Source organism: Neovison vison, chromosome 13 (assembly GCF_020171115.1).
Source record: "Neovison vison isolate M4711 chromosome 13, ASM_NN_V1, whole genome shotgun sequence".
Classification (NCBI taxonomy): domain Eukaryota; kingdom Metazoa; phylum Chordata; class Mammalia; order Carnivora; family Mustelidae; genus Neogale; species Neogale vison.
Window position 1 is genome coordinate 60,518,665 of NC_058103.1, and position 18,142 is coordinate 60,536,806.

Here is an 18,142-nt window from a genome sequence, read left to right on the forward strand (position 1 = left end):
ATATGAAATAGTACCTGGGATTTTATCATTTAGACATGCCATATTTGATAGAACTAAGATGCTCCTAGTATTAGATTTTACACTGTTCTCACCTACTCACTATATAAATAAAACTGTAATGAACATCTTTGTACAGAAATTTCTATGTATATACACAGCTAAGTACTGAGGAAAATTCCAAGAAGTATGGTTACTGCATTAAATAGCAGCTTCTTAAGCTCTTAACATACACTTTCCAGTTTTCCTCTGTAAAGTTGCTAATACATTTATACTTATCAACAGTATAGAAACTGTTAAAAATTCATTAGAAAAATATACAAGTAAGTTTTATTAGCAAAATTATAAAATAAGAAATTGTTTTGCAAAACACTGAATTATTATATACATGTACTTAGTGCAGAAAACTTAGAGTATATAAAAATACTTTCTAAGAATATCCTTTTACATTTAAACATTAAATATATCTGAAACTAGAGCTAAAATTGTTAATGTGAAAGAGATAAGCTTATTCCAGAAGTATTAAAACCACTATCAATTATTTTATGTACTTTTGAAATACAATTTTAAGAGGTACTTATTTTTTGCATAGAATATCTACTTCAAATTTAAATTAAATACCAATATGAAAATTCTATAAAATATAACTGCTGGAGCCCCTGGGTGGCTCAGTCATTAAGCGTCTGCCTTTGGCTTAGGTTATGATCCCAGGGTCCTGGGATTGGCCCCATTATCTGGCTCCCTGGTCAGCAGGAGGCCTGCTTCTACCAGCCCCCCTGCTTGTGTTCCTCCCTTGCTGTGTGTTTCTGTCTGTCAAATAAATAAATAAAATTAAAAAAAAATATATATATATATCTGCTACCTAAGTTCTTCCAAGATCACTTCCTCTTCAGAATTATCTAAACATATATAGAAGAAGTATTAAGAATCATTTTCTGAAAATTTTTATTACTCTAATTAGATGATATGCTCTCAACTGCTTGACACCACGGTAAATTTCATAGTATATTAGACCTAATTAAATATTTCAACTGGTGGTCATTGTTATGCATAATGCTTTCTTTGTTCACCCAATGTTTATTTCATTTTTTCTAGAAAAGTACAAACTTTCCTAGGAATAGAGCTTACAAAATTGGCCATACTCTACCCTCAAGCATTATTTCACTTGGCACTCATCATAATCCTGATTCACAACCAAAGGATTCCGCAGCCAAAGATAATATAATGAACACTCTACCCATCAGTATTTCTAATTGCTATATTTCACAGAATTGGGCTTTTTGTTTTTATCTGAAACAATTGGTCATATTTTTGAAATCCTTTTTCCTTCCAAACTAAAAGATGATATGGATATGAAAAAACTGATGTAGGGGCACCTGGTGGCTCAGATGATTAAGCCTCTACCTTTGGCTCAGGTCATGATCTCCAGGTCCTGGGATCAAGACCCATGTTGTACTCCCAGGTCAGTGGGGAGTCTCCATCTCCTTCTCCCTCTGCCTCTCTCCCTGCTTGTGCTCTCTCTGTCTCAGTCTCTCTCTCTATTCTCAAATAAATGAAATCTTAGAATAAGACTGATATATGTGAATTGCTCCATTATAATACTGTTAATACATCTCATGTATTATTAAGGCTATCACATTTTAATAATGCCCATTATATACACAGAAAAATAGTATTCTTACATGTACTTTTTTAAACTACATATTATATTATCTTCCTTTGATATATAAAACTCACTCTTGCTCTTAGTCATTAGAGGGTCAATATCATCTGAGTTACGGTATACAGTAATGAATACTTTTTATGAAAAGAGAATAATGTAAATGTTTTCTACACAACTTCTATTTTTCAATGTTAACTGGCTGTAATGTCTTAATGTACTTGCTATAATGGTTACATATCTATACTTTTAACATTTACATGTTAACCTAGAAAAACTTAAGTTGCAAGTTTCACGGATTCTATGTTCTGATGCTTTGGGCAATCACAATTAAACTCCTCTCCTTCCTACCAAAAACAAATGAACACTCTCTGTAATAAGAAGAGCTTGACAATATATTTTTTTTAATTTATAAAATATCAGTCTAAATTTGGGTACAGAGAAAAGAATCTATATTTAAAGAGATAAGCTGTAAGAAGCAGATTAAATGCTTGCAGAATCAGTACAGCAAGATAAGCAAATTATGTAGCCATTGAATTATATGTAAAATGTAACTAAGATAGATAGAAGGACGGGGAGAGAGAGAGAGAGAGAGAGAGAGAGAGAGAAAGATTTATAAACACAAGACTTAGGAACTAAGGCGTTCTTTTGGCTAAAACCCAATATTGGCCTTATTTCAGTTTAATTGGAAGAGGATCTCAAATTCATCTTCTCCATGAGATATCAGGAACCTGGATTTCTCTTTGTACCAAAGGTTAATAAGAAATGTGTCTGCAAAAGTCAAACAGCATTAAATACCAAAAACTGATTATTATTCTACAGGAGTTGTTCTGTCATTCATAATCTCTCCATGCTCCAACCTTCCACAGCTAATCTTTAATGGATGACATGCAAGAAAGAAAAATAACTAACATATAAAGCAGACTCTAAAGTGAGCATTTAAGAAATAGAAAAAATAAGGCTTTTAAAGAAATATATTTTAAATATCACAAATTACATAAAAAACTAAATATTCTTATGTATAAAATTTAAACATCATCTATAATTCTGTAAATGGAATACAGTAATAAAAATTAAGAGACATTACACTACATAATGCCCACTGAGCCTATTTAGGAAAACTGAAAGATTTAACTGAAAAAGCTATTTATAAACTTATAACTACATTGCTGACCTAAGAGTAAATTAATGGTTGCAACAGGCCAGGCAATACTATCTGTCACTGTCAAACTCAAAACAAATTTTGAAGTATTTGTGATCTAAATATTCTATTTAGATGAAAAGAAATAGAAAAAAACAGACAGTCAATATTTCTGCTGTGCTTCTCTAAAATATCCCGTAGTATTTAAAGGTCATATATATCAATAATTTTCAAATACTCTCATTCACATGTACAATTTGGTGAGTTAAACAGAGTAAAAAGTCCTAAATAGATCCAATGAGATAAATTTTTCCCAGTGTTAATAAATAGGGAATGGCGTGGTCATTTCATCTTTTGCTAAGTAAATAAGACTCACTTACTATATATTTTTCCTTTATTTTCTTTTTTTTAAAATATTTTATTTATTTATTTGACAGAGATCACAAGTAGGCAGAGAGGCAGCAGAGAGGTGGGGGAAGCAGGCTCCCCACCGAGCAGAGAGCACAATTCCAGGCCCCTGAGTTGACGGTGAAGGCAGAGTGTTTAACCCACTGAGCCACCCAGGTGTCCTTTTCTCCTTTATTTTCTTTTTCGTAAAGATTAAAAAAATAATTTTCATATTCTCAAACTTTTTAAGTAAGGTTAAATCTTAAAATCAAGGGAAATTTGAAAACTGTGGGGATAAATGAAATAAAAATACTTGATAAATTTAAAAAAAGAAGTATTTATCAATCCTTTGAGAAACAAAACCATATATAAATAGTTATAAGTATATAAGTAACTACTTATATAACTACCTATATAACCGTATAAGTAACAACTTATATTGGGTACACTTTGAATATATCCCCTATTAAATCAAGGAGTCTTGAGAAAACAAGATGACGGCATCATCATCTTATCTATTGAGTGACCTCTATGGGTTAAATGCTTCATAAACATCATCTCACTTAAATGTCACAGTAACCTACAAAATAAGTTTTAACCAAAGCTTAGAGAGGCTGTCACTTACACATGATAAGTGGTAAAAAGATTAGAACAAAGGTCTGAATCCAAAGTCTGAACAATTAACCACTACCTATTTCAATAGGTATTATGAAGGAAAAGTGATTGCAGTCTAAAAGAAACCTCTGAAATCCCAAATCTTTCTTATTTGCAGGGCCTAGCACAATACCTAGTACATAATAACCCTTCAATAAATATTTCTTGTTTGATTTTTAAAGAAGTTAGTTTAGTTCCTATAAAGTGCCTAATAAAAATAGTAATGATGGTAATGGTGATAACAAAAAAGAAGAGGAGGGTAAAGGGTCAACCATTTGAGATTTTATCACAATGGAGGAAACAACTGAGTTTCAAACCCTCCTGGGATTACATCAGAATGACAGTATTCACATTATGTAAAACCAACAGGGAAGTAAAGGAAACAGGCATAACACTATTTTAACAGTTTGCCTGGAAGTTTATTATAGGTATACATTAGATTAAAGCCCAAATCATTTGTATCCCATTTCTTTTATTTTGGATTTACATTTAAGTAAAATGTATTTTAATTAAAAGCCATAGAACAAAAATCTTTTCATGACTTCTTTTTTTCCCTTTATTTTATTTATTTTTTTCTATTATAAATTTTTTTCATTTTATTTTATTTCTTTTCAGTGTTCCAGAATTCATTGTTTATGCACCACACCCAGTGCTCCAATGACTTATGATTATTATTAAAGATTTAAGAATTTTATAAAGCTAGAAATAACCAGTATTACTATTAGCTACAACTTACTGAGTATCAGTTATATATTAGGTGCTTTTATAAATTATCTATAATCCTTAAAATTATCTGGTAAATTAGTTAACATTTACATCTTATATGGGAGAAAATAAACCTGATGAAGCTAGTAAGTAACTTGCCCAAAGGCACAAAATTGGTATTAAGTATCAAAGCTGTGATTTGAACCTTGGTCAATTTGACTCCAAGACTTTTGGATTTCCCATTATTTCAACGTGTCTTACAGACAACTGGGCACCTTGTTTTATGTGGTTTTGACTATGCCAGATTTTTTTGTTTTTTTTTAAGACTTTATTTGTCAGGGAGAGAGAGAGAGCACAAACTGGGGAGCGGCAGGCAGAGGTAGAAGTAGGCTTCCAACTGAGCAGAGAGCCCAATGTGACACTCAATCCCAGGACCCTGGGATCATGACCTGAGCCAAAGGCAGACGCTTAACCACTTAACCAACCAAGCCACCCCAAGGAACCCGACAACACCAGATTCATATTCTTATATTCAATCAGGTGAGAAGAAAAGATGGACTAATATATACATAAGTTACATAATACACATACAGACAAAAACAAATGAGAAAATCTGAAAGACAACAAAAATGGCATAGGTAAAATGATAATATTTCATCACAGCCATCATATTAGATTTCATAAAACTTTGGTTTATGTGGTCTTTATATATCAAACCTATCACAGGAGTCATTTTTAGATTAGAAAGCAAGTAACTTTTTAAAAAGAATCATATCTTTAGTGATTAGTAATACTAATCTCTAATCATAGTAGTACTACTAAATCTAATCCACAATCATTCTAGAAAACCTGAAAGGGCAGAAAACTTAATTGGAACATTAATATATCCATTAATACTATAAAAATTTGCCTTTTGTTTCATATAACACACATATATAGATATATTTAACAAAATTAAATTATAGTTTTCCCCTACTTTTCACTTAATGTTGTCATGAAGATTTTCTCATTGCACCAATTATTCAGAAATGGTTTTTAGTTACTTCATGATGTCTGACAGCATAAACATATCTTAATTTATTTAATCATTCTCTTAGTGTTTGATTTTAACTTTTGGCTTCATAACTAATACTGATATGAATATTCTTATATAGAAATGGCTCCTAATTCCTTTGAGTACATCATATATTAATTAGTATTTTATTTGAAAAAATCTATGAACATACATTTTATATCTTATTTGCAATTTCCAATGTTTAGTTTAGAGGGTTTTTTTTTTTTAAAAGATTTTATTTATTTATTTGACACAGAGAGAGAGAGATCACAAGTAGGCAGAGAGGCAGGCAGAGGGGGGCAGGGAAGCAGGTTCCCTGCTGAGCAGAGAGCCCGATGCAGGGCTCGATCCCAGGACCCTGAGATCATGACCCGAGCCGAAGGCAGAGGCTTTTCCCCACTGAGCCACCCGGGCGCCCCAGTTTAGAGATGTTTTTGCATGTATTTCTTTTTATGTGGGATATCTTCATTTTTTTAAACAGTTATATTCTGCTTAAGTACATTATAATACATAAATATGGTATATATTCATAATATACTTAGCTAAGTACACTTTTTATTTTGAATATAAAAATGAGCAAATGATAGAAACAAACATTACTATTTATATGGATTTCTTTGTTCTTGTTATATGGACTATTATCCTTCCATATGATACTAAATAAAACATTTTTCACACGTAATCATATTCTTATAATGTCCCTCTTTCTATTAAGGTACTGGCATAGTTGTTTTTGTTACTGTGTTTTGCTTTTCGACTACACTTATAACCAGTCAGGTAGGAAATAAGCTATTTAAGACTGTATGTATGAAAAAATATGAAAGAATCATGAGTCTATCAAGAATTACTTAATGAATTTCTTATAGTTTCAAACCAATGGATTTCTTTTTTTAAAATTTTTTTTTATAAACATATAATATATTTTTATCCCCAGGGTACAGGTCTGTGAATCGCCAGGTTTACACACTAAACCAATGGATTTCTTAAGCAATTCAGTTTTTAAAAAAATTTGACATATTATAATGATTCTCTCTAATGTCACAAGTAAAATATCTTTAATCTTTTTTAAAAGGTAGAACTGAAACATTGAAAAGATACACACTGAAAATTTATACTTTCAAAAAACTTCAGAGGATTTTCATTTTTGTCATTTTTGTAACTAAGAGGTTGGATGTATCTCTTTTAAGTAGATTGCTTTGTTCCAGAGAAACTATAGCATTGCTATTTTCATCAACTTAGGAGGCTGCAAAACAATACTACACATTTCAAACATTTACTAAAATAATATTGTATAATTAATGAGAAATATGTGATTAACAAGAATCATAAAGTGATCAAATTCTTTCCAATTCATGTATGCATGATTCATACTATTTAGTCAAAGGGAAGTCTTAAATATATACAAATAAGTAAATATTTGAAGTAGATGATTAGCTATATCATACAGTAGTTTTAAGAGTAGATAACACTATTTAATGACTTTTTCCCTCCAACACATAAATGATCTATGCAGACATAACAATCCATGCTTTTCACCAGTGAAATGGCCTAACTGGCCTAAATCTTATCGAATTCCTCCTATAAGACGCATGCAAAGTCATATTATGACACAAACACCTTCAAACAAATGTACTTCTTATAATACCTTCTTAGCAGTTAGTATATACATATTTGATTATAAAAAAACCAAGACACTTCCAAATTGTTCCAAATTTATATCTGAATTATTCATTTTTAATGTATGTTTAATTTTCCTTAAAATATATTAGCCTCATATTTCTCTACTAAATAAGAAACAAAACATCCATGGTTCTTGAACATTAACTGAAAAGCAACCATTTGTTATTTTAGCTCGAGTATTTATTTATGGTAATTTTGGTTATATTTTCATAATGATGTTTAGTTGTATTTTGCGTAGTGATATTCTAAAGACAGGCTCTACCAGGGAATGTCTCTGACCTAAGATACCAGAATTCTTCCATATAAATAACCAGCTTAATATAGCTCATAAAATATGATTATAGCTTCAAACTAATCAAGAAATACAATTTTTCTTCAAATCATTCCAATTGATACAAAAACACTAAAATAAATAACCTTTAAAATGCCTCTGCATGTTAATTTCTATTATACTGTGAGATTTCTATCCTTAACATAAAACAGTGTGAGGAAGAGAGTAACAGACTATTGACAATCATCTGATCTGATCTGTAATATATCACAGATACATTAAAAAAAACTTCTCTTGCAAATACCTGTGAGTAAAGATAGACTCCAAAACATATTTAAGGCAGTCATTTATAATCTTAAAGTCTGGCAACCTTACATTTTAATCTTCTCAGTGAAAATACTAACTCCATCATCCACATCATCAGATGAAAATTTATATTAATTGCACAAAACAGATTTTTGAATCAAATATAGGTTTCTATTGGCAATGAATATATGACTATCTTCACACAGAACAGAAGTATTTCCTCTCAACGAGCTAAAACAATAAGTGGTATTTGAACTGCTGGTTGAAAGGTAGAGGCACTGGTAATCATTATTTCCCCTTGTTTGTTCAGGCCCTTCCAACAAAACAAACAACCTTTTTGTGATTGGATTGACATGGTGTTAACAATGCATTTAATGCCCAAATCAGTATGAATACAGGTAAAGCTCTCACTAATACCAGTACCAGGATGTTAAAGCCACCTATTTTCTATGCAGCCAAAAAAAAAAAAAAAAAAAAAAAAAAAGACAGAGCCTCCCCTCCTTTGGCAAATAAGCTAGTATGCTAGTATTCACCAAAGCCACCTCATATAATAACCTTGTGTATGATTCTTAAGACTGTATGTTAATAACCATCTACTATACCTGCTGTCTTTTCAGCAATATGAGCTTCTGTTGCTTTCTCCTGGAGTTCCAGCTTAAGCTTTAGTTTTCTCTGTTCCTTATCTTCTTTAGTCAATTTTTCTTGAAGCTGAAACACATTGAAAAAACACAGATTCTTATTTGATAAATTTCCTGCAGAAATATAATTAATCCCAAAGTAGAAATTATTTTTTTCTAAGCCCTTCTATATTACATGTAATTGCCTAAATACATAACTCTGGGGTGGGGGGGGAAGGTAACCCCATAATATTTAAAATTTTAAGACATCTCATAAAGTAATAATTACCTATAATGATATAGAAATTATAAAAACATTTTGATATACACTTAATTTGTATGTGTGTGTACAGGCCAATGAAATTAAAGAAGGAATGACATAATTATTAAAAATAACTATTGCAAAAAGCAATCTGATCTGTTCTTTTGTCTAAAGCAAAAGACTTGGAAGGCACTATCCTAATAAAATAACGGACAGCACAGCTTTACAGCTTCTCTTAGTAATTCTAATATTTTGAAACAAAATTAATTAAGATAATAATCTTAATATGTGAAACAAATCTTTGAGAATGCTATCCCATCATATTCCATTTAAATTGGCACTGGTACCTGATTTATAACGGGCATATAATAAATAATTGCTAAATGAAAATACAGAAAATATCTCCTACTTTCATACAGAACCCCTCAACTGTTTTTTGTTTTTTTTTTCAATTCCTCCCTTGGCTTTTGTCATTTGTGTTCTTTTCTGTCAGGCGTGATCAATATTCCTAACATCGCGCTTCAGTATGATTAGGTCAAAAAACTAGAATATTAAAATCAGAAAGGTATATAGAGGTATGCAGAGGTTAAAAAAACAGAAAACATAAAATATGAACATTATTTAATAACATTATTTAAAGCTCAAAAAAATGCAACTAGAAAGAGTCCGGAAAGATAAAACATGACATGACAAAATGGATTGGACAAATGCGATGGTACCTAACAACACAAGGAAAGTGACAATATTGCCAAGACTTATGACTTTAAATTACATATATTATTGAAGTAAAATATAGGGCACCGATACTATTAAAAAAAGAAAAAAAAGTTAAGTAACACAAAATCAGTACATTGTATTTCTCACTTTCCATAATACTGAAGTAAACTTTTACTACAATAAAACTTGAATCTTCTTTTTAGGTACCTACTCCAGGTACCATAGTTCTATGAAAAAGGAAGTGATATCATGGGCCAGCCAGGGAGGAAATGAAAGAAATTGCTTTTCATAGCCACTGTCTCAGTCATTATCTGATGCCATGGTATGGTAACAATATAGAGCTATACCATTAAAGGGTGAAAATACAGCATGAAACTGAATTATGATGGGCAACAAAGCAAACTTAGAAGGTCAACAGCTAAATGCACACTGTACAATGATCAGACTTCCTATATTGTACCTTTTTATTGCTTGCTCTGAGAATGTCCAATTCTTTTAGAAGAAATGCTATTTTCTTCTCTTTATCTAAGTCTGAAGTTACTTGACAGGGGATCGTACATTCACACTGCAAATCATTTTCTCTATGTTCCATAATGCTGTAATAAAAAAACTGTTAAACAATATATACATATAATTTCTACTATACAGGATCTATAAATTTTAGAATGCGAATGAGGGAGACAAATTTAACAAAAAGTAAGTAAAGTTACTTAATTTTAAATTTCTCTTGTTATGCACCATTAAGACAATCCTATGGATCAAAAAGAATAAATACATCAATTTTACAGAGGTTCTAATTTATCAACTAAGAGAACTAAATCTGTGGAAAACATTTAATAACTTCTACAGAGATTCATGGTTCAGTACACTTAAAGAATTCAGGTTTTAAGGGTTGTGAATAATTCAATTTAGACTTTTGGACAGGATTCTAGAAACATATCTCACTTTTTGGAAAATGGGAACAACATTCATACTTTTTTTCAATTCAGTTGACAGAATATCATTTTTTCATTATTAAACTCAAAACAAATTAAAAATGAAAACCTACTCCTGTGACATTTAATGGTAAGTAATCTTTTTTGACATTTTGTATGCTATTTGAGAACAATATCGACTTGTTAGCATGTAGTATAAAGAAGGGAAGGGAGGGGTGCCTGAGTGGCTCAGTCAGTTGGGCAATTGCCTTCAGCTCGGGTCATGATCTCAGGGTCCTGGGATCGAGCCCCGCGTCAGGCTCACTGCTCAGCAAGGAGTCTGCTTCTCCAGCTGTCCCTCCCTATTCCTTGTGCTCTCTCTCTCTCACATTAATAAATAAATCTTTTTAAAATTTAAAAAAAAAAAGAAGAGAAGGGAAAAGAGATCATTTTTGAAGGCATCATATTAAAGTTGTAAACATAGGTAAATCTTAGAGTTTCTAAGAAGTTAATCAGTGAGGTCTGAGACAGTCCCTGCAGCTCCACCTACCATGTATTTCTTCTGTTGCAATTACATTAGATATTTCATACTGAGGTTTTAGCCCAATCTCTGCTATTTGTCCCATGTGGTTAAAAAATGTTTATCACTTCTTCATTCATCCCTACTCTTATTCCCCAAAAGTATATTCGAAATCTGCACTTTAGTAATGATCTAACTATTTGCCAAGAAGTAGAAACACATTAATAATACATAAATTATATATTAATGTTCATTAATATATCTACTAAATAATTTTTAAATAATCATTTTACTTATTTAGCTATTCTTTTTTTTTTTTTTTTTAAAGATTTTATTTATTTATTTGAGAGAGAGAGACAGTGAGAGAGAGCATGAGCAAGGAGAAGGTCAGAGAGCGAAGCAGACTCCCCATGGAGCTGGGAGCCCGATGTGGGACTCGATCCCGGGACTCCAGGATCACGCCCTGAGCCGAAGGCAGTCGTCCAACCAACTGAGCCACCCAGGCGTCCCTTATTTAGCTATTCTTATGCAAACCTATTAAAATATATAAGATTTTGTTTGGACTGAATATGTAAGTGTCATTGAAATTTTTACAATTCTGCAGTATTTTCAAAATATAAGACTAATTATCAAAATACTTTAATCCATAGAGCTAAGTCACAGGTGTCACAAAATCAAATCTCTTCCTGGGATAAGTAGATAAGGTGAATGTGCAGAAAAGAAAATAATAACGAAGACAAATGGGAGAGAGTACAAGGCCTTTCTAGAAGCATTCAAATTCACTTAAACAATAAATCATGCTAACCAAAACCAAAACACACCTTTGAGCTTATTTTGTCCTAGAACTGCCAGTTTAGGGTTCTGATGAATAATTTCCCTTTTGTGTCACCTTAACAGTTATTTCCAGATCCAAAATGAAAGGACACAGGCAATAATATTCAATTTTGCCTTCATTAAAACTCACCTTGTGCTTTTTCAGTTAGCAAGCTACACACACTACACCCATGTAAAGAAAACAGTAGAAAACTCTGGTAGGTTGCCCAAATTCCAGTAAGTTAATCATATGTCCAATTTAGCCCATGCCAAAAAGAAACGGAGAGATGAATGGAGGAAGGAGGAAGGGAAGAAGAAAGAGTTTTCTCAATCTTATTTCCTAAATTTAAGTCTGCCAGCACTCACTTGGATTTTTTAGTAGTGCAGTCAGCTCTCTCATCACCTGGATAAGGGAAATTCCTTGATCTCTGCCCTGGCAGTTCTGTGTCCTCATGGGTGTTTTCATTGACTAATTCATTGGATTTCTGATGCATGCCTTCCTTGGAATTCACAGTTGGTAGTTCATCCGACTCTGTACTTTTATTTCTCCCTGTAGTCTTTTGTTCAAGATAACTATGAGCTATCTCTGTATTTAAAACAAAACAAAAACAAATGATATGTGAAATGCCATAGCTACATATTAAATCATTCAAATGAAAGTTTTTTGTGGAAATAGGTGCTCTCATAGCTTTAAACATGTACTTACTATTCTTACTCCTACCGTAATCAGCTAAGCATGTACAGTATAGTTTTTCCACTTCTGGAAGGTACTCGGGCAATGGTTTACAACCTTGACTGCAGGTTGAAATAACTTGAGGAGTTTCTGGAAATTCTTAGTCCAGAACACATCTTATACTAATTAAATCAAGATCTGTCAGAGTGTCTAAATAACTCTAGCATAAAATTAAAGCTGAGAAACACAGGTGTAGGAACATTATTTTCTAGATTCCAAAAAATAGGATACAATAAGTTAATAATTATAGGGAAGTGATAATGTGCATGCAACTCTGGTATCAGACTGCCTGGGTTAGAATTTCAGCTTTGCCAAGGGCATAACTTTGGTCAAGTTACTTACCCATCCAAGCTTAAGTTTCTTTTTGTAAAATGAGAACATAGTAACACTTTTGCTTGAGTTATTTTGATGATTATCTAGGTTAATACATGCAAAGTACTTGGCGTAGTGTCTGACACATCAGTAAATGTTAGCTATTATTTTTATCATCAGAATATTAAAAATTAACACAATATAGGCATTATTTTTAACTCCCATTTTTATCAGATATATATTATACATTAGAAAATCTATTTTGTAAAGCCTGGCTATCTCATAAAAGTTATTATAGCTGTAACTAATAAATAATAGCTATTTCAAAGGAAAAGTATATCTGATGATTTAGTGAAATTTTTGGAAGTAAATGACACACACACACAAGTACCTAAGATAAACTCCCTTACCAGTAAATCACACCAACAGACAAATACTGATTATAACAAATACTTTATTATTTCCAGCATCAATAATGGTTGAACTTTAAAAAGCAGGTGAATCTCACCTGTCTGTTGATGATGCCTTTTCCAACCTGTCAAACTTAAAATCCTTTTAAGAAGAAAAGCAGAGGACAGTAGGGTTTTTTTTTTTGTTTTGTTTTTAAGATTTATTTATTTATTTATTTGACAGACAGAGATCACAAGTAGGCAGAGAGGCAGGCAGAGAGAGAGAGAGGAGGAAGCAGGCTCCCCGCTGAGCAGAGAGCCAGATGCGGGGCTCGATCCCAGGACCCTGGGATCATGACCGGAACTGAAGGCAGAGGCTTTGATGCACTGAGCCACCCTGGCGCCCCAAGGACAGTAGTTTTAGAATAAAAACAAAATACGGGCACTTATAAATAAGTGATCTTTCACAAAGTATTCATTCCTTAAGGAGAAATTCTTTGCCTATAGATATGCTAAAATTAGGTATGGCCAGTTATAAACTCCAAGTCCTGGACATGATCATGGTGGCTGAAACTAAATTAGAAACCACTTGCTTTTAGCAAATTCCTCTTAATTTCATTTTGTTTGAGTAAACAAATAGGGAGAATGTGCTATCATAATTATATACTGTAAGCTATGAAATTTCAACATCATATTGTTTTGGTTTAAACTCGAACAACTCCAGGTATCTGAAGATTATTTGTTGGTTTTTGACATTTCAAAATATCTACATCGTGTGCTTCAGACATTCATCATGCTACTTTTTTTTTGTTTTTAAGATTTTATTTTTATTTATTTATTTGACAGAGAGAGTAAGAGAGCACAAGCAGGGGGAGCAGAGAGGGAGTGAAAAGCAGACTCCCTGCTGAGCAGAGAGCCCGATGTGGACTCATCTGAGGACCCTGGGATCATGACCTGAGCTGAAGGCAGACCTTTAACCATCTGAGACACCCAGGCGCCCATCATGCTACTTTTCTACAAGAGGCGGGTATTAGTAGAATGGGAACTCCAAAATCTCAATTAGGGAATTTTATAAATGGACATTAAAGAATACCACTATATCATCAATAAACCATGCTTTCTAACACTACCGTGTAACTTTAAAAGTATGGCTGACCCTTGAACACATGGCTCTGAACTGCACAGTTCCACTTACCTATGAATTTTTTTCGATAAGTACAGTAGAGTACTGTAAAGGTATTTTCTCTTATGATTTTCTTTCCCTAGCTTACTTTATTGTAAGAATGCATATAACATGCAAAATACATGTTAATCGACTATATTATTGGTAAGGCTTCTCCACTATTTAGTAGCTACATTTTGGGGAAGTCAACAGTTATATGTGAATTTTTGACCTAGGGTTGATGCCCGTAACTCCCAGATTGTTCAAGGATCAACTGTAACTAAAATGTAAGAGAATTAAAAGTAGTTACTGATAGCAATATCAAAATAACAAAACTTGTGCCCAGGAATATATCAGAAAGTTACTATTAAGGCCTATATTATTCTCTAGTTTATGAGGTACAAAGATTCCCCAAAAGGTAAAAACATGAGCCATGGAGCACTTGCAGCTATAAAAAGTCCCCAGTGTTTTATGACAATACCATACCAACTGCTTCAGAATCTTAAGTCTTGACTCTCTGATCTGTTTTCCATCACGTACATTACCATTATCTTACCACTACATACATCTTGTCCCATATTTTTACCTCTCTATTTCTGGGTCTAGTTCAGCATCTTTCTGCTTTCAGTTTTTTATTTCTAACCTCCTAGTGTTTACTCTCCTCCATCCTTGGTATCTATACTTGCTATCTGCTTAATATATTTATAGCACTCCTCCTTAATTCAGCTTATCAGATGTCAAGTTTTAAGATCTGCTGAGCTCTTGGTAAATCAGTGCCTTTTCATCTGGAACTGTCCAATCTTCCTCAAACTCAGAGTAGATGTGTGACCTTCCCAATAAAAGGACTCTTTATAGATCCCTCCTGGATTATAGTAATTATAATCCCTTACAGTATTATTGAAATAAACTCAGCAAGTCCTAATGTACTTCTGGATTTGAAGTCAAAATGTTTGATATTTTTGAAGAACCCCATACTGTGTGACTTGGCTCTGATTAATTCTAGATCTTTCTAATCTTGCTCTGTACTAAAAGCTTTTAAATTTTCAACTGTAACTGTTTACATTTGGAGCCTCCTCTGCAAATTAGTATCTATACTCTTCTACTAAGAATTTAATTTTATTTTAACGCAACAAGGCTGATGTATAAAATTTTCCTTCTGTCTATGTTCTTGACCAACTATCATAGTAAATGTTGTTTAAACACTCTCTCAATGCTTTTCTACTCTACCATGTTGCATTATCCTATATCAAAATTCAACCTCTGGGTGAACCATGAGAGACTATGGACTCTGAAAAACAATCTGAGGGGTTTGAAGTGGCGGGGGGGGTGGGAGGTTGGGGTACCAGGTGGTGGGTATTATAGAGGGCACAGCTTGCATGGAGCACTGGCTGTGGTGAAAAAATAATGAATACTGGTTTTCTGAAAATAAATAAATTGGAAAAAAAAATTCAACCTCTGTATAGAAAATTTGATCCCTCTGGGCACCTGGGTGGCTCAGTGGGTTAAGCCTCTGCCTTCAGCTCAGGTCGTGATCTCAGGGTCCTGGGATTGAGCCCCACATCGGGCTCTCTGCTTAGTGGGGAGCCTGCTTCCTCCTCTCTCTCTGCCTGCCTCTCTGCCTACTTGTGATCTCTCTCTCTGTCAAATAAATAAATAAAATCTTAAAAAAAAAAAGAAAATTTGACCCCTCTAATTAATCTATTTATTCATTAATTTAATAATCCATGGAAAACCTCCAATGTCATATGCTGGATGAAAGTACTGGGAAAAACAAAAACAAGTGGGAAATGACTCTCCCTTCAAGGACTCTATAGTACAGTGAGGAAGGCAAACTGGTCTAATGATTTGATTACAATATAAAAGGACTCTACTAGGGGCGCCTGGGTGGCTCAGTGGGTTAAGCCGCTGCCTTCGGCTCAGGTCATGATCTCCGGGTCCTGGGATCGAGTCCCGCATCGGGCTCTCTGCTCAGCGGGGAGCCTGCTTCCTCCTCTCTCTCTCTGCCTGCCTCTCTGCCTACTTGTGATCTCTCTCTGTCAAATAAATAAATAAAATCTTTAAAAAAAAAAAAAGGACTCTACTAGAGCTATAGAGACCAAATATAAGACATGTTAGACATAGTGATGCTCAACTAGAAGACTCTGGGAAGATTTCACAAAGACATTTGTTATAATAAAAGACAAGTAGGGATGTGGAAAGCCATCAACCACCAAAGGGTTCAAGTTAAAAAGTTGACAGACTGTAAGAATAAGAGAACAGGGGGGGAAAAAAAGCATGGGTACAGAAAAGGAATAGCTTTTGGAAAAACAAAACATTTCTTCTATGTCTTTCTTGCAATGACAAGATGTTATAGTGAGAGAGTAAAAATCTCTAAAGATGTGGCTCATCTGGCAATGGATTAATGAAACAGATTGATGGTGAAGGTACTTGGAGAAGAAAAAAATCAAGGAATCAAGGTACTAAAAGTGTCACCTAGTAAGACATGGAAATCATTCAGAAAAAAAGGCAAGAAAAGAAAGGAGAAATGAGAGTCCAGACTTCACTGACTGCATGAACATGCTGAAGACAGAGACAGGTGAGAGAGCTGATAGGAACTGATTGTAGGTAAGTCATTTCTTTTTTCAGTCTTATAAAAAAGTTGCAAAAACAGTACAAAGAATCTCTTTATACTGGATGAAGGCACCAAGATTCTCCAGATGTTAACATTTTACCACATTTGCTTTATTATTCATTCTCTCCAAATCTACCTACCTGCCTATCTACACATGTACTTTTTCCCATAACACATGAGAGTAACTTACAGGCATGATGTACTTTTGACTCTTCAAGTCAGATTTTAAGAAACTGCTATACCATATTACATTTTGCCAAGTTTTCTTTACCTTTTTCAAAGCCTGACTTAAATTCAGTTTCTGAGTTAGTACTGTCTCCAATCAAGAGAAGATGATATCACTTACTGACTCTACCTCAGTCTTCAGTTGTCTTCCCTAAACTCTCCAGCCCAGAAGAAAGACCATTCATTATGAAGTGATAAGGGGGTGACGCTACTAAAAGCTTCAGTTGAGCTATTCGGATTGCCCCATCACCTGAGGGTGATGCATAGAAAAGCACTGCATATAGAAATATAAGTATCTAAGGCAATACAGTGCAACTGTATTGCACAACAGTCAATTAGAAAGATAAATGTTTAAAAGAAAAAACATATTCACTTCTGATTCAAACTCTTATCGCTAGGCAGATGAAAGCTTAAAACTAAAATTATCCTATTAATTCCTCTCTTCCACATGGTTTAAAATGGAAACTCTATAACTTTCTTTAGTAATGTGCTTCAGCGTTTAATCAATGTCCTTGTTAACTGTTCCATCGTTATAATGAACATAATTAATACTATTTAAATACATTTCTCCATATGGACTTAGAGAATAAATTATCAATCTCTTCTTCATACTTCATAAGATGCTGAAGTCTTTCTTTCCTAAGAGTTAAATGACAGGGAATTTATATAACTACTATCAATTCCTTTATTTACTTTATTTGCCCTTCTGTGAGCACACTATATTACTGGACATGAGAATATGACTACTTCAAACCAAATATATTTCCTAATTTTTGCTATTAATATCACTACCATGTAAACTTATCCCATGGCCATTTGAAAATTATGTTACAGAGGATTACTACTAGGTATTCCTCAAATTGCTATTGTTTGTTAGAGACAGTTTATTCATCTGGGCAAAATGGGTGGATTTCATTAAGATTTGGGGGGAATGTTAATACTTAATACATGTGCCTGGCTACCTGCAACATATATTTGAAGACCTTGTGTCACTCCAGTGGCTTTCATGCTG

General features: G+C 33.3%; 1 protein-coding gene across 4 annotated transcripts in view; it reads right to left on the reverse strand.

The window, feature by feature from the left end:
- MIPOL1 (mirror-image polydactyly 1) overlaps positions 1-18,142 on the reverse strand; it is a 314,898-nt gene that overhangs the window by 229,205 nt on the left and 67,551 nt on the right. For all 4 annotated transcript variants that reach the window (XM_044231953.1, XM_044231952.1, XM_044231951.1 and 1 more), the window contains 3 exons: positions 12,065-12,284; positions 9,912-10,047; positions 8,458-8,563 (listed from right to left, as the gene is read on the reverse strand). In XM_044231953.1, coding sequence (XP_044087888.1) covers positions 8,458-8,563; positions 9,912-10,047; positions 12,065-12,284 — 462 coding nt within the window. The remainder of the gene's footprint in view (positions 1-8,457; positions 8,564-9,911; positions 10,048-12,064; positions 12,285-18,142) is intronic.